Source organism: Planococcus citri, chromosome 4 (assembly GCF_950023065.1).
Source record: "Planococcus citri chromosome 4, ihPlaCitr1.1, whole genome shotgun sequence".
Classification (NCBI taxonomy): Eukaryota; Metazoa; Arthropoda; class Insecta; order Hemiptera; family Pseudococcidae; genus Planococcus; species Planococcus citri.
The window spans coordinates 18,299,076-18,322,864 of NC_088680.1; the positions used below are offsets into that span (position 1 = coordinate 18,299,076).

Below are 23,789 nucleotides of genomic sequence, written 5' to 3' on the forward strand. Positions count from 1 at the left end.
GCTTACAAAAATTGTTCTAGAGCAAAAATCCTAACTTCGCCTTTCCCAATTGTTCCCTATTTGTACATTTTCTATTCTCATTTTAGGGCGAATTGGGGATTAAAATGAGATACAACCCAGCGTACGATGTAAGTTGACACGAATACTTCTAGCTTTACAGAAAATAACCCAATTGTAATTTATGTACCATTTTGGACACTTTTTTAATCTTAATCACAGACCAGACTGGTGGTTGTAATTGTATACGCTACAGAAACCACAAGTGTGACTGATTTCTTCCAAAAGCAATTGACCGCCGATTTATACAAGAAAGTTTCAGACTGTAGGGTAGTTTACTGGAATTTTATGCCTTGTGGAACATCCAAAGTGCGTAATGGAAAATTTTACGAAACAACTAAGTAAAAATACGAGCTTCACGATTTGCAATTTTACAGCTCAACAACGGAGCTCTGAGCTGCCCGAATGGTGCAGATCAATGCAAATTCGATCAAATCCACGCCTGCGTTGCAACCCTTTACAAAAAAGATGAGCGAAAAGTTGGCCAATTCGTCACCTGTTTCTTCGTTAACAATAAAGATCTTGCTAAGGTCGAATATCTACACCAAATCAACCGAAAGATTTCAAAAAATTTCACCCCGTAAAATATTCTTTAATTTAATTTTTTTTTTCGCAGTGTGTGACTGAAAGTGCTCTGGTTCAAGCCGATATCGATAAATGCGTCAGCACCGATGGAGCCAAAGATTGCGACGCGTTTTACAATCTGATCCATGGAGTGGAATCTCAACAATTGGTTGGAACTTCGACTACAGGAATTTCGGTAAGATCTTGTACTAAATTGGACAAGTCCTTCTTTTTTATATTCATGACGAAGGTTTGGTGATTTTTGATGTTTTTTAGAGCTCTGAAGGTACAACCAATTTCAAAAAAGTCCTGTGTGATAATTTGGTTAAAGCTAAAATGCAATGCGATGTTTGTATGCCTCCTCTCACACCTCAAACTCAAGCTCCGTAGATTATACTCAATTTGTTTTAATTCTGTATTAAAAACATTACTTACGCGATACAGGTCGTTCATTGTGATGTACCAAAATTGCAAAATGATTCCAGCGAGAGTAAAAATGTTCCTACTTTTACTCAGTTACCTACTATACTCTTATAAAAAATAATAAAAATAGAAAAACGAAACAGTTTCGAAAGATGATAATCTTTTTATATTGAAATCCATCAATTCAAAAATTAGAAAAGGGGGCATGAAAAAATACTTCAATAGAAAACTAGCTACTTCTTCAATTCCAATACTGACTGGACTTCGAGCAAATTTTCACAGAGAATAAATTCCAAATCAATAATAAAATTTGAATGAAGCTTTGATTGAAAAAATTCAACTTATGTATTAAACGTGAATCTCTCAGTGCTCTGCTAACCTTCAATTTTTAGAAATATGTATTTGAGAGTGCCTAAGCGTCATTTCCTTTCCAATACATTTTTAATCCGCAATCTTGACGAAATAATATCCCAGTTTTCAACATTCCGAAGCAACCATCAAGCTGGAGGGTTGAATTTTGTACATTTTTTAATGGAAAATTTTCAGGACTTCTTTTAAAATTCCGAATGGAGAATTTTTAAGGCGTATAGTAGATTTTAGAAATTTGATTCTTACGTACTGGCGGAGCAAGATTCCTATTGTTTTAGGTGAACTATAATGTGATAAGTCAGGCTGACATATGTTAAAGTTTGAGAACGGCGCAGCTTTGGTTTGGCATAGCTAGATAGGTAGGTAGGTAGAGGTAGTAGGTATACGCACAGATGTACAATCATATTGGATGCAGGTGTTGTATGCACATAAGTACAGAAAAACGTCGAACATGTATTTTTCCGTTCATCAATTGTGTTTCTTCAGCAAGATATATTCCAAGGGTTCTGCTACCAGATTTCATTGATTTGTCGTCACTTCTCGATCGTGAAATAAGTACATTCATCATTCAACTTGACAAATAAATTCGTCGAACGACACTGTAAACGTACGATTTGCTGACAACCTTGTTTTTCAGATTATTTTTCTAGAACGATTTTGACGCGGAATTGAAATCGCAAAAATCATTACATATACGAATTTATTCGGAACGAAAGGAATTGTTCCATGCCAACGCTTAACCTTAGTTGTAATACGTACCATCAAAGATTCGCATCAGAAGCATTACCCATTCGGATCGAAATAATTTATATAGGTACTTTTTTTTGAATAAAAGTTTTGAAAATCCTTCATGAATATGCCCGCCATTAAAGCCTATTTCTTCATTTTATTGGTTATAGGTAAGTAACTTGTTTAAAAATGGTGTTTTGGCTAATATTCCTAGGTTACCTACTCTCGCTTTTTTCATACTTAACTAAAATATAAATTTCCTAATCGTGCTAATTCGTTACCTAATTTCAGCGTTACAACTTTATGCCGTTAAATGTAAGTAGCGAAACGTTCAGAATTTTCAATTTAATTTATTTTACGTTTCAACGAGCCATATTTCTTCTAATTAAATTCGTGATGATTGTTTTACTGTGAAGAAAAACGAAAATATCATCCATAGAGTAGGCTAATCTAATCCTCATTTTGTAAATTTTCGATACCTAGCAGTTTCTTATGCATCTACAATGATGAACAATCGTAGCCCAAATAAAATAAGATTAGAAGAGAACACTGTAGGACAAAAATTAACGTCCAGTTCAGCTTTCGAAATTCACTGGAAAGAAGCTAGAATAATCTAAACTAAACCAAGCGAGCTGCAAAAGTTTGCGAAGCTTAATTTTTGAAAACAACCTTTGAAACGTATAAATTTAAAATCCAAGGTCCTCGCAGAAATAAAATTCGTTTGACATCGCCACGACATAAAATTCATATAAAATCACGAAAAAATTGGAAACCGAAGTTTTGAAAAAATTAAATTTTAAATCATCATTCCAGAATTTTATTAGATAATAATCCAAAAATCACCAAAAAAATCATTAAAAAATCGCTACCGAAAAATCGTTTACAAAGTACTACAAAAAAAAATAAATAATAATTTGGAATCATAAGCACATGATAATTATCACAATGAAATGGGAATTCATTCGAAATTATACAGAAATTCTACAACAAATTTTAAATCAAAACTGGAATTATTTCTGAAAAACATTTTAAAATGAAGTTCTTAAAGCTGAAATATGCACTTTTGAGCTACCTTCCAACTTTATCTGATAGAGCACGCAACGTACCATCAGAATCAGTGAAAACATGAAAACCCCCTTAAATGATGATTTACGAGGTTTTCAAAATGACTGATTCAATTAGGAAAATTTACTCCAAATCAACGCAAAAAATTATATTCGAAATCAGACAAAAAAATACATTTCAAAATTTACGAAGCTACCATGTAGATTGTAGGTATACCTGGAACCTACGAAAAATTGTATTTTTTGCTTGTATTTAATCATGGCACTTTTTTTTAAAACCAACTTATGAGAATATGAAGTAAAGTATCTGGCAAAATGTTTTCAAATGATTATATTCAAATGGAATTGCTTATAATTAACAGGTTGTTCTGCCAAAATTCAACTGTAGATAGGCATTACTCGAGAAAGCGAATAAAAAACGTTATTACGACTGGTTGCCTATCCTGTGAATTGAAGGAGCCATCATCAAAAATAAGAAAATGTTTGAATCGTTCAAATGATGCCCATAACCCATAGTACTCCAGTCATATGAACAAAAAATGCTATTCATAACAAATTGCTTATTTTCAAAATTGAAGGGGTAAACTTAATTCAAAATTTCCAAATTCATTATGACCCAGATTTTGAAGATAGAAAATGCATCATAATAACTTTTTTTGTTCGTCCTCTCAAATACTGACAATTGGTGAAGTCACTTAAATTCGCACTTGACAGCAAAGTAGTCGCCATCTAGCGGTCGAAACAGAACTACAACGAAACTAGGATATAATTTTTCGTTACATGTATTCTTATGGGAGATTTGCGATTTTCAAAAATTAATTAAAAATCGTGTAATTATCGTAGGAGGGTAATTTTTACTTCAAATGAATGTTTAATTCTTCTACTTTTTGAGAAAATTTATTACAATCTCTTAAACATGGTTTTTCTTGCAAAAAAATTGCACCGCATTTACAACGTATTTGCATTGTTTATTGTATCCTGAAATGCTGAAAAACATAGGAAGTGCAAAGCAATTTTTTCACAAGAAAAACAATGTTTAAGAAATTGTAATCAATTTTCTCAAAAAGTAGAAGAATTAAACATTCATTTGATGTAAAAATTACACTCCTACAATAATTACACGATTTTTAATTAATTTTTGAAAATCGCAAATCTCCCATAAGAATACAATCATGTAATGAAAAATGTTATCCTAGTTTCATTGCTCGTAGCAGCGCGTAGCAGCGCTATCTATTGGGACTGTCAACTGCGACATCTTTGGCGAACTTTTCAAAATTGGTAAATTGAACTGACAATCATTAACCCATATAACTGCTCACGTCAGACGAACATACAAAAAAATATCAGTATGACAAATTGCCTATCTTCAAAATTGAAGGCGCGAACGCAATATGAAAATTTGAAATCGTCAAAATTTTAAGCATCAAAAATTTGGAAATTTTCTCATTTTTGATGATTTTTTCTAAGTTGGTAAATTTTGAATTTTGCGAAGCACCTGGCTCATATTCAATTCACAAGATAGGCAACCAGTCATAATAACGTTTTTAGTTCGTCTCTCTCTAGTATGTAATGGCCCATGAACAGGAAATTCATGGAAACACTCAGATAGGTATGCATCAAATCGCTATATCTACTTATGTACCTATCTATATTTTTCAGGCGGAGAATCAGACCCACCAGATGCTGGGAATGCAGATTCCGATATATATTCTGACAGTATTTGGCTTGGTGCTGCCGTTGATAGAGCATACGACTAAAATCGACATGTCAATTGTTTCTTAATATAAACACATATCCTGATTTTCAACAAAAATAAACCTAGGGCTACCTAATAATTTTCATCCTTTTCATAATAATTTCAGTACCCGAACCATTACATAAAACGCACTCAAGATTGTAAATTCTATCTAGTTTAGTAAAATTAATTAATAGTTCGACATCTGTGTTTGAAGTTTTACATTAAAAGATTATTACGAAATGGATGGAGAATAATTATATTCGAATTCGATACGAGTGAACCTTCAACTTTTAGAGATCTGAGACCCACTTCACAGCTTCCCGATACTTTCATTTTCCTCAATTTTTCAAACCTTATTTAGGATTCAGAAGCACACTTCAACTTTCAAAAGACTTGACAATTCGAAAATTTTTACTCACCTCAGTGGTCCCAATAATGCCTGGGTATTAAAGTTTTAGGAACACTTCAACGTAGTTTTCTTGTTTTATTTCTTTTTTTTAAAACTATTTTTGAAAAAAAAGTGAAAATGACCCATCGGCACCTTGTTCAAAAAAACTTACTGAAAATGGTCCTAGTTTCAGTATTTTCATCATTCAATCAATTCGTTTTTAGAAGTTCTGACCTGATCGGGATCAGCGTTTTGAGGATCAGGTTCAGGATTAGAAAGGGTTTGAGTTCTGTTTCGGTTTAGGTTTGTTCAAAATGATCAAATTTTTTCGGGATCAGGGATCAGAACCTGGTTTGGACCACCACCCATGTTGTCGATGGAGGCAACAAAACGCTTTAAACCCACCTTCGGTTGAGCTAACTCAGTGCGTTGAAACAGGGTGAATATAGAGTAAAAATATTAGCGTTCCAACTTCATTTGATAAAATTTAGTGGAAATTTCAAATTTCAAAAATCTGCTGGAGGCTCCATAACATGCCCCAGAACTGCGCAGAATGGTTCGAAACGGTTCCCAATCAATTCGGCGGGTCAAAAACAGGGTCCACACTGAATTTCAGTTTATATGTACCTACATACATAATCAATTCGGTAAAATTTTGATTTTTTCCCATTTTCGATACAAATTTGATTAATAACTAAAAATTCACCAAAAAAAAAACGAAAAATACATGACATATACTTTGACAGCAGCACAGGTACGAAATCGTCTCTCCACCTACCCTCACTTGAAAAAAACTTTGCAAAATCGAAGAACTCCTCTTTATTATGGCTCAAGTTCATGAAGAATGAGATGGGGCACCGCAATTGAGCCACTTTTTCAAAATCATACACATATAATATAACAGATTTTTTGTTTTCCTCATCAATTTGATTCAATGCCATTCTTGACGTACTTTTCATTTCATTTTTTTCGCCAGATATCGCACAATTTCAATAGCAAACACCAATCTAGCAAATTATCACATCAAACATAAATTTATGTATTATGCCTGACATGCGTAGCTAATGAATTGGAAAAATTGATCGAAACTGAGATTTGTTTTTTGATAAAACAAACGAAAAACAAAAAACACGTTAAAAAACATTAAAACAGTTGATACATACTTAATGAGACTCCCAAGTACGGCAATTTCGATTGACACAAGTGAAAGGGTTGAAATCCACCGCAATATTCGAGCATACATATTTTGTCCTACTTGCCTGACTTAGTTACCTACCAACTTAGGGCGCATTTAACGAATAACTATAGTACAATTAAATTAATTTCAAACGAGGTTTCATCTTGAGTTATTTGAAAGTCGAGTACATAATCGTCGGTCGTGCTGTGCTCAATCGTCAATATGACCAACAGAAGTTTCACCTCTGTTTTTGCCTTTTATGGAATTTGTGTATTAATCACCTTGGAAGTGGTAAAAGTAAGTAACGCTTTCATACTGTAAGGTGATTACAAATTTTTAACAATGATTTTCATTTCTTTATAATATCATTTACAGGCGCAAGATTCGTTCCTGACGGAATATATTGATATACCAACTCCAGTAAGTAAACTCGATTAAAAACGAGAGCATGGCAAATTTATTAAAAATGTTTTCAACTCAAACGTGAAACTATTATCTTAATTTTTTTACTTTAGGGTGAAATTGGAATAAAAATCAAATATGATCCCAGATTCGATGTAAGTAGTACCTACTGAATACTCTCGCGATTTCATCTGCAAATTTTCACAAGTAGATATCGATGATGGATATACCTAGTTACGAATTGAAACGTTTTTTCCTTCAACAGACCAGATTGAACGTAGTCATTTTATACGAAACGGAGACAACTCCTGCGACCGATTTCTTTCAAAAACAGTTGACTGTAGATTTATACAAAAAAATTACAGATTGCGGAGTCGTTTATTGGAATTTCATGCCCTGCGCAACATCCAAAGTAGAAAAAATTCATACAGTAAACGATAACGAGTTCTTCTCATGTACCTAATGTCACATTTTTTTTAGCTGAATAACAATGCTTTGAGCTGTACTAATGGCGAACAGCAATGCAAATTTGATAAAATTCACGCCTGCGTCGCAACTCTCTACAAAAAAGACGAGCAAAAAGTTGGTCAATTTGTGACATGTTTCTTTGTCAACAATAAGGATATCAATAAAGTAAGTTTGTGAACTTGGTAAAGTTTTTCAAGTCTTTGAGAAAGAATTGAGCCAATTGAGGGGATTGAATAGGTACTTAATTTTATATTATTTTATTCGCAGTGCGTGGCTGACAGTGGTCTAGTTCAAACAGATATCGATCAATGCGTAACAAATGAAGGAGCCAATGACTGTGACGCTTTCAACAAGATTATCCATTGTTCTGGCACCGAAATAGTAGTGAGCCCTGGAATCTCACCAGGAGCGATGGTAAAATCATTCTAATATTCTAAAATACAGATACTTACCTATAGGTACTTATCTAATTATCTAGATCAATAAAATCGCACAATTATTATTGAATTGTTTTCAGGCCACGGAAGGCATCAGTAATTTCAAAAAGGTACTATGTGATTGTATAGCCCATGCCAAACTTCAATGTGCTGTTTGCTCACCGTGAACTATAAAGCTTGGTTCACTTTCGTAGATATCGAATTGTCAAATAAAAAATACGTTTTACCATTGCTTAATTTGTTAAACCTTTCTTTCTTGAAAAAAAAACGCTCAAACAAAACTAAGAGAATAACATTGAAAAATTATGACTCTTTGTCACCGCGAATTTTCACGTCCAGCTCGTGAAGAAGAGAAGAGATCGACTCTTGGAGGAAAATGTTTGGCACCAATTATCTCCAACTTCCTGATATGACTTTGGGGGGGGGAGGAGGAGGAGGAGGAGGAGGAGGAGGAGGAGGAGGAGGGGCAAAAAACTCTGCCAACTCTCCCAAATTGCAACAATTGGCAATTCAATGAACGAGGGCGAAGGATGGGGGCTATTCAAGTACTGAAAGAATTGTTATTGAAATGGCAAAGAAATATTACTTGCAATGATCTTTATGTTCTAAGTCCCTCACGTTTCAATTTTTTCGAGCAGCTCCCATAAACTGGGCAATCTATTCTCCCATCTCGTACCATACGAATACGCTACAAATATTCTAAAATTTTTGGTCGACTTGGCAATACCTAAATAAAAATTTTTTTTCGTCAAAATCGCAATTTTTTTGATCTTTTGAGCCTATAACCCATCTTACAAGAAAAGTATGCCAACTGGCACAAAAAATTGCATGAAGCGGACAAAGGGGAACGTGGAAAGGGCTCCAAAATACACAACAGCCAACATTTCAGATGCTGAAATACATTTTTTAAATTTTGGCGAATTTTTGAAAACTCTTCGGGCCTAAAATAAAAAAAAAAATAAAAATTTCACCACTCGACCTAGAAAGCTCTTTGGTTTTTACCCAATTTTCGACCATCCGATTTGATTGACGATGGTTTCAGACCGTTCGGGAGTCTCCGCGCGGATTTTCAAAGTCTTCAGTTTTCGAAATTCAGCATCTATAAACTGGGATTGACTTGATCAACATTTTATTCATTAATCAGTGAAAATTTAAGTCAGATAAAATGCAAATTGTAAATCATATTCAAATAAGTACGCGTCAAAGTTAAATCAACAGACAAAAGGTTGAACATTACAGGTCTGTGCAATTTTTCATCAGTTTCAACAAAAAGATCAAAAATGTTTCTGTTTGAATAGTACCTAGGTAGTAGGTACGTTAAATTGATGCATGCTAGGAAACAGTCCGTACTATCGCGACAAGATTCCTTTAAATCAAATATTCGATTATGTATGTAGTTACTTTTTTCCACATAATTCAATGCAGCGAGGCATCATCACCTTGAAATTTTGCAATATCAAGCACAACTACCTACACAAATGCTGAAATCATCAATGATTAATGAGAAAAAAGGTTGTTTCATATTGACTCAGTTGCACTCCAGTTGAGAACTCATCGCCTGATTTCAGGAGTGAGCACTTTATGTACATAATAATCTTCTATAAAATTCAAAAGTGTTAACACGAAGGTATCAATTGAATTTGTAGTCCTCAGATACGTACCTATCCCGAATTCGAAGTTAAAATGACGAATTTACGCGCACGCTTTGTGTTTTTCGCTATTTGCCTGTTCACTCATTTGGATAAATCGGTGAGTATAGAAAATTAATCCAACTTTCATAAGATCCATCGCCAAATTAAATGTCGTTAAATTTTTTCTTAAATTTTACAGCTGCAAACTTGTAATGATCCTTCTCCATTGGAATATTATAAGGAAACCGACAATGTAAGTTTGAAATAAATAGGTCATATATTATCAAAAACGCTGAACAGCAACATTAACCTGAATTTGCACCAAATTCGTCGATTTTTTCTATTTTTCACCATTATGTAATTGAAAATTTTCAAAACTAACGTAAACTTTGTTTTCAACTAGGCGGATTTTGCCATCAGAATGAAATCGGAAGGAGTAAGTTGCGAATTTGAATTCTATTTTTCATATATGTACTATAATTGAAAGATTAGATTGTAATGCATTACGTATGTATTTTTTTCCGGTTCTTCAACAGCAAAAAATACTCGTCACCATCTCGTACGATACAGATACCAATTCAGCTGATAATTTCTTCAAAAGCCAATTGACAGAATGTTTGATTGACGGATTTTCACAGTGCGGAGTAGTTGATTGGAGTTTCAATCCGTGCACATTAGCGAGGGTAGGATACAAATATTTTCCTCAGTGCCAAACTATGGCTGACGAGATCTCACTATAGGCAATCGTCAGAGTAAAAAACTACATTATGTAGTATCTAACGAATTTTTTTCATTACTTTTTCACTACTTTTTTTCACTACCTGTCTTTAATTAAATTTTTAGAAAGTTCTCGACTCCACCGAACCCTCTTTCCCCAACACACACAAAAATGAACAAAATCAAATTTTTTCACAAGGAAATTATTTTTAAAAAAAAACAAAACATGAAATTTGGAAGAAAATTTGTATACAATCTATACAAAGTATTTTTTAATTTCAATCAATTTTTCCAATATTTCACTGCCTGTAAAATACCCTGTACTCGTATATTGAAAAAAAATGATGCCTAAGTTAATTTGGACGGTTTTTAGACCACTTTTTAGAAAATCTGAAATTTCCAAAATACACCCGAAGGCTGCACAACAGCCTGAAACCACCTCCAATCGACTCAGAATACTGAAAATGGTGTACCTAGACCTACTAAGTAAAATTTCATTTCAACAACTTAATTGGGTAAAATTACTAGGAAATTTCAATTTTCAAAAATCTGCTAGGGTGCTCCAGAATATTAACACTCAAAATGGTTTAAAACCGTTTCCAATCGAGTTGTAGAGTCGAAAATATGGCACATATCCAATTTCAGCTCTGTATGTTGGTCCATTTGGTAAAATTTTTATTTTTTTCATTTTTGACCCAATTTTGGTTTTTTAAAAATTTATTAAAAATTAAAATCGTTCGTGAACTCAAAAAGTTGATCTACTGTTTCCAAATTTGTATTCGGAAAATCAGATTATCTCGATTCAAACTTGATGGACAATTATTTCAACTGATTTTCAAATTCTGTGATTTTAGAATTTTTTTTATTATTTGCCATTGAAAATAAAAGTTCACATGGTGTAGAAGTGACTTTGTAACTTTTTCATAAGGATTATAAAACTACTTACTTATTTTCTTACGCGACTTCATATTCCATCATTTTTGAAAGGAAATTGTACTCACCTGAAACATAGAAAAATTAAGGTGGATTAGTTAATTATAATTGATCAATCAACATCTCAACGGATACATGAATTAATAATGGTCGAAGGCCAAAGTACGAGTAAAAAACCTGACGATCTTCATGTTTGACAAATAGCCAGAAATAAATACTTACAAATAAAGTACCTATCATAAAAATTTGAAAATTGATCGTGAAAATCATTCAAAAATATCAAAACGACAAGTACATATTTGAGAAAATGTCTCATTTAGGTAAAATTTTGCACAAACTGCTTGGATTATTGAAAAATACCAAGAATTGATCGGAAATTCTCAAAATTGAATGATGATTTTTGTCAAAACTGCAGAAAGTGTCATAAAATTGGTCAAATTGACCCCCCCCCCCCAAATAATTCAAAATTACCAGAAGTTGATCATGGACGGCATTTTTTTTGAAAGAATCACTACTTGTTTCACTACCTTTTTTTTTAACCAAATTTTCAGAAAGCACTCCACTCAACCCCCCCCCCCTCTACCCTACACACACAAAAAAATCTAACAGAGTCAAATTTTTCACCGGAAAATTTTCAAAAAAATTTTAATTGGAAAAAAATTTGTACGAAGTATTTTTCAAGTTCAATCAAAATTATTTGCAAAAAAGCAATACAAAATGAATGGAAGTATTAGTGAATTTTTTCACCACCTTTTTGACTAAATTCACTACGTTTACTTTCTCCCTATATTCACTGCCCACTTTTAAAATCACTAATTTCACTATACTTGTTAGATACACAGAACTATTATTTTGATTTGAAAAGTTGAAGATAAACCTCCAGAAAAATCGACATATCAGGAATTTTCAAGTACAGGGTGTCCGAGAATAGAAGGGGGGGGTGATAAGTTTTGATAAGCCCAAATAGAAAAAAAAATCTCATAGTCAAACTTTAAAAGAATAACAATCGAAAAAATATCTGTTTGAGTTGGTTTCAATGCGAAATGACAGCTTCACTCTTGTTTCATTGAAACGATCACTCAAACGCCCATTTTTCTAATGATTATTCAATTTTCCAATTTTCAAGCAATAAATTTTCACTTCTTTTTTGAAAAATTCAAAATCCTTGCATTTTTGGACACCCTATATGTAGGTTAGGGTGGCCCTTATTTATACTTGGTGGGGAAAAAAAATTTGAATTTTTTTCGGGACACCCCCTAGTTTGGTGCCACTCTATGAGAAAATAACGCATAAAAAATGTCAACTCAATCGATGCATATTTACCCGTGCCGCACACCACTTTTTGTAATGATAGCATCGCAGGCGCGGGCTCAGTACTGTTCCACGACAAACCCGTGGCAAATGAAACGTACATTAGCGCGCCTCAACTTCAACTTATTTTTTCAATCTTACACGTTCCTGTTTGTTCTAACCAGTGGACGATCGAAGTCACGTTGTTTGGGTTGAGGTGTTCGTGTCATTTTGCGACAATGTTTGTAATTCTTGAGACAAAATCCAAGATTTTAACCCAATTGATGGTATAAAAATTTTTAAAAAGGGAGTGATTCTGTTTTAAAAAATACATTAAGTACTAATTCAAATTTTTTAATTTTAGGTATGTATTATTTATGTAATTTTTCAATTTAATTCTTCTATTTTTTAAACGTGTAAAACAGAATTTTAAATAGGCCAAGTGAAGTGAAAGCAAAAGTTTTGGAAAATTTCTAATTCAAATAATAGAACTAGTTCAAAAAAATGGGTTTTTCTAATATCAGCAATTATTTTTAAAATTTATTCAACAGTTTTTTTAAATTCCAGAGCGCGTACTCATTTTTTCCAAAAAAAAAAAAAAAGGCCAATCCATCACTTATTTATTAGTAACCCAAAAAACTCGAAAAAGTAACCAAAAAAATGACAAAACATGGGCAATACATTTCAAAATCACCAAAAAACTAGAACTTTTCGTTTTTAATCAAAATGTCAAAATGAAACTCAATAATTTTAGCAAAAAGCGGGACACTTTGGCATAAAGTACTGCCAAGGAAGTACTTTCTCGCAAAATTTTTGCCAAATAAGTTGAACTATTGATTTAAAAAAACTTTTTTTTTTGGCAATTTTGGACTAAAAATTAAAAAATTTTGCGATTTCTGGGAATAAAAGTGAGACTTTTGAATATTTCAGCAAAAGAAATGGCTTGTTAGCTAGGGATTTCTGGTGAAAAAACGACACATTAGAACAATTATTGGAAAACAGTGGGAGCTTTTTGATGCAAAAAACAACACAATTTTTAGCAGATCTTGGCAAAAAAAAATTCTACTTAATTTTGGCAAAATGCGAGCTTTTTGCTATTTTGATAGAAAACGATACTTTGACAATAATTTCAAGGAAAATCAGGGCTTCGTAGTAATTCTTAACTCAAAAGCAAAACTTTTTAGCAAAATCTTTTCCATGGTAAATTACAGAATGGACTTCAACCTTTTTGGGAATAATTGAACAGAAGTAATGGCACAATTTGGCAATTTTTGGCAGCAAACTGATCTCTACAGTCGGGAAAACCAAACACTGATCTTCAAGTGCATATCCCTCTTCCCTCCTATGGATGCATACACCCGATAAAGAACTTGATAAGGTACCTGGAATCAACAACCAACTTACAACATGTAAGAGATAAAGGACCACGGTACAACGAGTCTCATTCCCCACGCGTCATCGTGGAGAAATCCTAAACTCGCGCGCCTGGTGCTTACATTTCAAAAAGAGGCGTGCGGCACGGGTTAATATGCATTGATCGAGCTAAAAATTTGTATACGTTATTTTTTCATAAAACAGCACCAAACTAGGGGGTGTCCCAAAAAAAATTCCAAAATTTTTTTTAAGGGCCACCCTAATGTAGGTACCTCGAAAAACCAATTAGAAATCCGAACTCACGACCTCCAAGTAACTAACAAACGATATGTATCGTATGGTATTATCCGTAATTGTGAGAGCTCGTATAGAAAAGTTTTTTTTTCTCCCATTCCTTCTCGAGATATAAGAGGCCAATTATTCCAAAAAACGGACATCACGTATTCAACATGTTCTTAAAATTATCTGAAACCGATGAAATACCCTGTTCATTCATTATTGCCTATCGCCAAATTCAATAAAATGAGAATTTTTTAAAAATTTGCAACAGCGACGATGATTTTTAAACGTTTAACATTTCAGTTCAAAGACGGAAATTTGTTTTGCACTTCCGAGACGCAATGCACAAACGATAAATATCACGGTTGCATTGCCACTGCTACCAACAAGACTCCAACTAACATGGGAAAATTCCTAATATGTGTTTACTCGGGCTCGTCTATGGAACAGGTAGCAATAAGTTATTACATAGCCTATTATTTTATTGGCTATTTTTTTTCTAACTGTACTTCTATAATTTGATTCAAGTGCGGTAATAAATACAATCTGATTTGGAGGGATGACATCGAAAAGTGCGTTAAAGAAGGTCAAGGAGCGACACTCTGTAATGATTTCCATATCAGTTTCCAAAATGCTAAAAAACCACCGGCAAATCCTGCGGTAAGAAATTAATTTAACTATGAGGATTTCATCTTCTCTACAGTACAAATGAATTCTTTTTTTTTCGAACGACAGCAAGCGCCATGTGCCATCACAAACTTCAAAGACACCGTATGCTGGGTACTAGGACAAGCCGGATTGAAGTGTGATGCTGTTTGTTCCAAGTAATTCGTTATGCAATCTGAGATTATTGATAGTTTGGTTATTGGTTATTATTATTAAGCTTATTATTATTATTATTATTATTATTAAATTATGTATTACAAGTAGATACCCTTTACAGGGTGTCCATGCACTCATTTCTGGAAATGATTTTCCCTGACTTTTCCATGTTTTCTAGACCAATTCTTCCATTTTTCCAGACCTTTTTTTTTAAAAACACTGTTTGTTTAAAATTATCCCTCCTTTCCATAAAAAAATCACGTTTTTCAATACGTTCGGTTCTAAGCCCGAACTACACTAAATTACTCGAGCTACGCGAAGGAAATTTTTTCCAAAATGAATACAATACAACTACTAGGATTATTAAAAACACACACATGAATACTTCCAAAAAATTCGCTGATTTTTGAGGGGAAATTGCTCGAAATTTCTGAAATTCACCGACTTTTCCAGGTTTTTTAGAAGTGTGGACACCCTGCCTTCAGTGTAATTTAGCTGTATTCAATAAAATATTATTCCTTGCATCATATATATACCTATATGTATTATTTGCATTAATGCAGTTTCTTCCTCCGATTCTGTTCAACTTTTTTGACGATTTCGTTCAATGCAGTGTAGGTAAATTGGCACGTTTTTCAAAGAATAAAAGCATAGATAGGTATTTAGTGAGCCAACCTTCTATTGCGGAGAATCGTCGAAAGGGGTCCCCCGAAAAACTCCCCTAAAAGTTACCACTCTCCAAATGATCTGGGCGATGCTGACTTTTGAAAACTTGGATACAAATACAGTTGACTTTTCAACATAATGTTAGACTTTCAAAAACTTGAAAAAATCTTGATCAACCAATATTTTGAAGAATTGTCTGATTTTTAAGAAGTTGAAAAAAATCAAATTAGTCAATTACAATATTTTATTTTATTTTTAGAAGCTCTTAGAAAATTTCGATAACTTCTTAAAATTAAGTCAGACTTTCAATGACTTTGATTTCCGACATTTTGATGTAATAAGACTCTTGAAAAATTTGGAAACAAATTTGTTAGTTTTATAATCCGATTTCAAAATGTTTTCTCTAACCTTCAAAATCTTGGAAAAAATTTCAGTGGATTTTCAACATTACGTAAACCTTTTAAAAAACTTGAAAAATGACCAATTTCTGAAATTTCTATTTATACATTGAAGTAGACTTTTAGATATGAAGTCTGACTTGAAAAAATCTTGGAAAAAAATTAACAAATGTGCTGAAATCACGTCAAAAATTCAAAAATAACATTCTAATAGTGAGCCAAACTTTTCTATTAACTTCCTTGAAATTCCAAACACTCAATTCACTTGAGCAAAAAAACATTATGCATGATTTAAAATTTTCCTTTGAAAGTAGACCTTACTCCCATTATTTTTCTGTGATTTTCAAATCAAGTTTCTATAGTGAATCTCAACTAATCTTTTCATTATTCTTCTGCTGATTTTCTAAAGATTGATTGCTGATTTCCTCCTGATTTCATAAAATTTTCAACCAAAAAATATCCTCGATTCTAAACTCACGTTTTCGACAATTTCAGCCATAGGATTTTTTTTAGGAATTTCTGGCAAAAAAAACTAACCTTTGAGTAATTTTTGGGAAAGTGTGGAATGTTTGCAGAAAAACGAACATTTTCATGTCTAAAAGGTTCTATTAAACATGTGTATAGTATTAATGATAGCGAGAAAATGTTCAAAGTTAAATCAACAGACAATAAAGGTTGAAAATCGCAGGTCTGTGCAATTTTTCATTCGTTACAACAAAGAGTCTACACTGTTTCTGTTTGAATAGTAAATTAAATTCACGATACAACGATATGCATGCCAGTGTACACACAATGCAGCCAGGAATCGTAACCTTGAAATTTTGCAATATCAAACACAACTATGGTACGCAAATTATTTCATTATCATTAATCATTGCTGAGAAAATCGGTTTCAATTGACACAGATGTATTTCAGCTGGTCAGAATTCATCGCATAATTTCAGCAGTGAGCATTCCACACGATCATTCATTTACAAAATTCAGAAGTGTTAACACGTGGATATCAAGATCAACTGAATTTGTAGTCCTCGTTTCTCATTTCATTCGAAATCAAAATGGCGAATTTACGCGCAGGGTTCGTTTTTTTCGGTGTTTGCTTGTTCACTCATTTGGATATATCGGTGAGTAGAGACAATTAATCCAACTTTCATAGACTCATCGCCAAATTAAAAATGGTTAAATTTTTTCTGACATTTTACAGCTGCAAACTTGCACTCCAGTAGAATATTATAAGGAAACCGACAATGTAAGTTGTAGTCCAATTTAATTGATCAACATTTTTATTCATTAATCAATGAAAATTTGAGTCAGCTAATATCATTAATTACATCATTAAAGTAAACTTTATTTTGCAATAGGCGGATTTTGCCATCAGAATGAAATCCGATGGAGTAAGTTGTGAATTTCAATTCTATTTTTTATCCCATGATATGAAAGATTATCCTTAATATTATAATCCATCATGTAAGGTAAGACCGCCTATTGGTACGCGGTTAAGGTTTGAGACGCTCCAGCTCCCAGAGTTGTGCATAAAAATTTATGAAATTTTGTACACATAAACTTTGAACCCTTGGCTACATAACTGCTTACTCACTTTTGAGTTTCCCATTGCTGCTTTTTTGTAATAACGCAAAAATGAGGGCAACTCAAATGCGTACTAATGGGAAGGTACCTTCCTATTAGTACGCAAACGTCCGCCTATAAGTACGCATGAGTAAATAAACGTTGAAAATGGTAAAAAATCCAACAAAAAGCACTGAAAAAGTGTAATGGCATATTTAGAGGGAATTACTGTGAAAAAAACCAAATTAGCAATTCAAATATCCGAAAAAGCAAAGTTTTCAGATTTTAAAAAAATACATTTTTTTGACATCATATTTTTTGCCCATTTTTTTAAAATTAGCGTCAGTATTATGATCAGACTTCATAATCTTGAACTTAGATGGACTAAATACCAATTTCAGCTAATTTTATTCATTTTAATGCAAAATGATCAAAAAAATGAAAATTTACATGCAAAAATGATGAGTACTAATAGGACTTAGGAGGTGCGTACTTATAGGAAGTTTTTTGTTCTGACATAAAATGATGTCTAGCTCTACAATAAAATAATATTTTCGAAATGCCTTTTTTTCATAAGAAACTACATAAAATTACGGATCGATTGGTATAAGATACTTACCAAATAACATTATTTTAATATGTTCAATCTCATTTCCCATTTTGATGAAAAAAAAATCCAAAACACAGTTTTTCATTCAAATTGTTCTCAGAGACTGAGTTTTCAATCAAACTGCGTGATTTTTTCGGAGAAACTAGGGTCATTAGTCAGCTACGTCATGGTGTGGTCAAATTTTCGATCAGTGTTACCAATCGCGAGAAAAACGCAATGCGTACTAATAGGCGGTGCGTACTAATAGGCAGTTTTACCTTATGTACTTTTTTCCGATTCTTCAACAGCAAAAAGTACTCGTCACCATCTCGTACGATACAGACACCAATTCAGCTGATAATTTTTTCAAGAGCCAATTAACAGAATGTTTGATTGACGGATTTAAACAATGCGGCACGGTTGAGTTTAGTTACAACCTGTGCACAGTGGCGAAGGTAGGCTACAAATATTTTCATCAGTACCAAACTGGCTGACGATTTCACTAGACAATTGTCAAAGTGAAAAACCATTACTTTGATTTGAGAAGTTAATTATAAGTCTTCAGAAAAATCACAATTTCAATAAAACAAGATTTTTTTTCAATTTGCAATACGGCGACGATGATTTTTAAATGTTTAACATTTCAGTTTAAAGACGGAAATCTATGTTGCACTTCCGAGACCCAATGCACAAACGATAAATATCAAAGCTGCATTGCCAAATCTTTAAATTGTCCGACTAGCATGGGAAAATTCCTAATATGTGTTTACGCGGGTTCGTGTATGCAACAGGTATAGCAATAAATTATTACATACCATTTTATCCTTACTATGTATCTTTTCTATACTCGGTAAATTTTTTTCTAATTCGACTTCTCTATAATTGATTCAAGTGCGCTACTAAATATCAGCTGGATTGGACGAATGACATAGAAAAGTGTGTTAAAGATGGTACAGGAGCGACGCTCTGTAACGATTCCCATGGCATTTTCCAAAATGCTAAAAAACCACCGTCAAATCCTGCGGTAAGAAATCCATTTTATTCAACTATGAGATTTTCATCTCTGGAGTACAAATGAATAATTTTTTTCCTTACGACAGCAAGCGCCATGCGCCATCACAAACTTCAAAGAGACTGTATGCTGGGTACTAGGACAATCCGGATTGAAGTGTGATGCTGTGTGTTCTACGTAATTCGTTATGGAATATGAGATTATTGATGGCTATTGGTTATTATTATTATTGAATTATGTATTATAAGTACCTACCCATTAACGTAATTTAGCTTTATTCAATAAAAAATATTATTTCTGGCAGCATATAAATATGAATTTTATATTTTGTACTAATGGAGTTTCTTGCGATTCTGCTCATTTTTTTTTTTTTTTTTTTGAGTTGGTTCAATGTAGTGTAGGCTAATTGGCACGTTTTCTGAGAATAAAAACATATGAGAGGGGTTTTGCGATAAGGGCCCTTGTGGTGATATTTCGATTTTTTCAGGAGAGAGAAAACATCGAATCGCTTCGATTTTTTCGATTTTTTTTTTTTTTGATTTTCGGGTGCAATGTTGTCTTGCGCATAGGTTGGATGGGAAATTTTGACGAAATTCGTTCATCATCGCCTGATATCCGTGATTTAGAAAAGGGACCTTGTGGTGAACAGTCGAATTTACACAACGTTACAGACTACCCCGCAAAAAAATACCGAGAAATTCGGATTCCCCATGAAATTTTACATAGGTAACAACAATAAAATAATTTTTCCATCGACCTTTTTTTATTTTTTTAAAAAAATCAAAAACAAACAAAAACTTTGTTTTTCAATTTCCCAAAAATGTGAGTTTTTGAGTATTCATGTTCAAGTAATTTTAAAACGAGAAGTTGATGAGATAGGCGAAATCTGATCGCACCATTCGATTTCTCGTGAAAAAGTAAGTCGGAATCGCCAATAAAAAAAAAAACATCGAATCACCACAAGGACCCATATCGCGAAACGCCTCTCATATTTAGCGAGCTAGGCTTTTATTGCGGAGAATTGTCGAGAAGGGTCACCTGAAAAATTCCCTAAAAGTTAGCACTCTCCAGACCATTTATTACTTTTTTTTAAAAAAATGAAGGATCCCAACTTGGAAAAAAATAAAAATTGCTCAATATTTTTTCTGTTCCATACTTCCTTACCCACCTTTTTTGTAAAACGAACATTTTTTGTACGACATCAGCAGCACAACAAATTTTGGTGAACCAATATTTAAAGATAAAATACAATTTTATCATTGTCTGACTTCTAAGAACCTTGGAAAAAATGCCAATCAATTCATCAAATCCTGCCTGACTTGTAAAAATTTTTAAAAAATTCATTTTGTTGGCTTTCAGAAACTTTTTAAAAAATTCGATAAAATTTGGACATTAAGCAAGATTTATTTAATGACTTTCGTTCCTGACATTTTAAAAATTCATAGAAATTTTTTTCAAGACTTTGAAACTTGGAGAAAATATTTTGAAATCAGATTATAATCGTATGTAAAACCAACAAATTGACGTAAGCTAATGTCCAGAATTTATTAAAATGTGTGAAGTTTCAGAAAGTCAAACAAAATATTATTTAAAGAAAAATTACGATTTTATCATTGTCTAGACTTTCAAGAACTTTAGAAAAAATCCAGACCAATTCATAAAATTCTGCCTGACTTATGAAAACTTTGAAAAAAAAAACAATACATAATGTGTATTTTATACTCTGGTGACTTTTCGGTGACAGATCCACCAAGAAGTGGCCATGTATGAGCGATTTTGTAAACCTGGTGACTTCTGGTGAATCTTGGTGACTGATTCGCCAGAAGTCACCAGGATTCACCAGAACATTGAAAAGTCATATGTATTTGTTTGACTTTCAGAATCTTCAAAAATTTCGATAAATTTTGAACATCAAGTCTGACTTTCAATGACTTCGATTTCTGACATTTTAATGTAATCAGACTCTTGAGAAATTTGCAAAAAAAAATTCTTGATTTTATAATCTGATTTCAAAATGTTCTCTCAGGAATTTTAAAACTTTGGGAAAAAATTTCCATTAATTTTCAAAATTATGTCAATCTTTCAAAAACTTGAAAGATGCACAATTTTTGAAATTTCTACTTACATTTGAAGAGCTCAATTCCAAAATGTGCTTTGTCCAATTTTTTCAAAAATGCGTTTTCAGTGAATTCCGTTAGATGGGACTGTTACGCAGTTAGGTAGAACGTCAGATAGCCGAAAATTCGTTTTTAAACGCGCTATCCAGTACATTGAATGCAGAATTTTATGTAAAATTCGTTTTATTCAACACTATTGAACCAACCTACCACTCCAAAATGTGCCAAGTCCAACTGGGTGCAGTAGTCTGTTACCTAACAAAACATTGTACCAGTCCAAAACGTGCTAAATACGACATTTCATCGTGATAATTTTGGAAAATAATCTGTATGCAGTGCCAAAACGTGCTTAGTCCCATTTTTGGCGACTTCGTACACAGATTGAACAAATAGGTGTCATTTTGAAAAGAAAAAATTGCAGGGAAAATATTCGAAATACTTTACACTACACTGTCTGATATTGAAAATTGACATTAAAACATCTTTGTGTGTTCACGAATTCTGTTTTTGATTTGCCAAAAACAAAAATCTGGAACAAAGCACATTTTGGAATTGAGCTCTTCATTTAAGTTATAGATTTTTAGACATCAAGTCTGACTTGTAAAAACATGGAAACAAATTGATGAATTTGCTGAAATTATGTGTACAATTCAAAAATATTGTTCTAATATTGAGCCAGACTTTTTTGTTCAGTTGGAATTCCAAACATTGAAGCTTTCCGACTCCATTTGATGAAATTTTGTGAAAATTTCAAGTTTCAGAAATCCACTGGAGGCTCCAGTAATTTTCAAAAAGTCGCTGGAGACTCCAAAATGACTTGAAATCCACCTGCAGTCGACTTCGTAGGGTATTGAAATTAGTTTGCAGAATAAATTTCTTTTTTCCAACTCCATTTTGATGAAATTTTGTGGCAATTTCAAGTTTCAAAAATCTACTGGAGGTTCCAGAACTACTCTGAACGGTCTGAAACAGTTTCCAATCGATTTGGCAGGTCGAAAATAAGGTATATCCCAAATTTTAGCTTTCTAGGTCAATTTGGTAAGATTTTGATTTTTTCCCTCATTTTTGGCCTTAATTTGATTTTCAAAAATTCACCAAAAATCGAAAAAGACACTTTAGCACTTGAAATTTTGTCAGATGATAAATTGTTGCCTGCTCTTTCGATCTACCTTTGTACTGTTTAAAAATGTTGTGCAAGTCTTATGTTGGAACGCAAAATCTGCGATTTTGGATGACCTGTAATGACCGCCATTTTGTGAGTAGGGCCACGTTTTTTTTTTTTTTTTTTTGAGGACAAGGGCTAGAAATGTTCCTTAAGACTCCCCCTCTAAGAAAAAAGTTGGCCCGAAGGATCGGCAGCGGGGTGCAATTGATCCTTATGCGGGCTCCTCGACGCGACTATTGCTGATTTCCCCCCTAATTTCCTAACATTTTTAAGCAAAAAAAATATCATAGATTCAAAATTCTCATTTTTGACGATTTTAACCAATTCAGGTAGCATTTTTTTTTTTAGGAATTTCTGCCAAAAAAGCAAACCTTTGAGCAATTTTTGAAAAAATGTGGAAAGTGACAATTTTTAGCCAATTTGCTGAGAAGCAAAAAGTTCAGCCATTTTTGAAAAAGCGAGAATTTTGGACAATTGTTGGGAAAAAGCAATACCTAATTTTACGATTTTAGCAATAAATAAGAAATTTTGGAAATTATTGACCAAAAAAGTGATATTTGTTGGCTATTTGTAACAAAACAGGGAGACTTTCTGGTCATTTTTGAAAAAAAATTAAACTTTTTAGCAGTTTTGCTGAATAGTGAGAATTTTTGTCAAAAACCAGGACTTTTTGGTATAGGCACTAGGCAATTAGAGACAAAAATGATATCTGTTTGCAATTTCTATGAAAACTTCAAAAAGATACTCTGTGATTGTATAGCCCTTGACAAACATCATTAAAGAATGAATTCACTATCAGAGGAGACCAAAAACTTGATCTTCATCACATTCAAAAATCATGAAGTTGTGTTTTACCCCTCGCTCAACTTCAATTCAGTTCTTCGACAAACGATACCAAAAATTAAAAGGTTTCATAAAATGGATTTTAATGGTAGCGAGAACATGCAACGTTACACGGAGCAAAATGCAAATTCTAAATCATATTCAAATAAGTACGTGTCAAAGTTAAATCAACAAACAAAAGGTTGAACATTACAGGTCTGTGCAATTTTTCATCAGTTTCAACAAAAAGATCAAAAATGTTTCTGTTTGAATAGTACCTACATTAAATTCAAAATATAATGATATACATGCTAGGAAACAGTCCGTACTATCGCGATAAGATTCCTTTAAATCAAATATTCGATTATGCATGTAGTTACTTTTTTCCACATAATTCAATGCAGCCATGCATCATCACCTCGAAATTTTGCAATATCAAGCACAACTACCTACACAAATGCTAAAATCATCAATGATTAATGAGAAAAAAGGTTGTTTCATATTGACTCAGTTGCATTCCAGGTGAGAACTCATCGCATGATTTCAGGAGTGAGCACTCTATGTACATTGTACATAATAATCTTCTATAAAATTC

At 32.9% G+C, this 23,789-nt stretch overlaps 1 protein-coding gene and 2 long non-coding RNA genes across 3 annotated transcripts; all 3 read left to right on the plus strand.

The window, feature by feature from the left end:
- Window positions 1-2,117: 2,117 nt before the first annotated feature.
- On the plus strand, window positions 2,118-5,136 carry LOC135845718 (uncharacterized). Its single transcript, XR_010558811.1, has 3 exons — window positions 2,118-2,312; window positions 2,434-2,457; window positions 4,866-5,136. It is a non-coding gene; the product is annotated as an uncharacterized LOC135845718 (long non-coding RNA).
- Window positions 5,137-9,647: 4,511 nt separating this feature from the next.
- Window positions 9,648-10,074, plus strand: LOC135845268 (uncharacterized). The gene is made up of 3 exons (XR_010558715.1): window positions 9,648-9,700; window positions 9,851-9,883; window positions 9,984-10,074. It is a non-coding gene; the product is annotated as an uncharacterized LOC135845268 (long non-coding RNA).
- A 6,793-nt stretch (window positions 10,075-16,867) lies between these two features.
- On the plus strand, window positions 16,868-19,402 carry LOC135844410 (uncharacterized). Its single transcript, XM_065362611.1, has 7 exons — window positions 16,868-17,047; window positions 17,128-17,172; window positions 17,285-17,317; window positions 18,387-18,533; window positions 18,726-18,869; window positions 18,971-19,102; window positions 19,179-19,402. Exons 1-7 carry the CDS (start codon window positions 16,982-16,984, stop codon window positions 19,269-19,271), a joined length of 660 nt encoding a protein of 219 aa, XP_065218683.1. The 5' UTR covers window positions 16,868-16,981; the 3' UTR covers window positions 19,272-19,402.
- The last annotated feature ends 4,387 nt before the right edge of the window (window positions 19,403-23,789 follow it).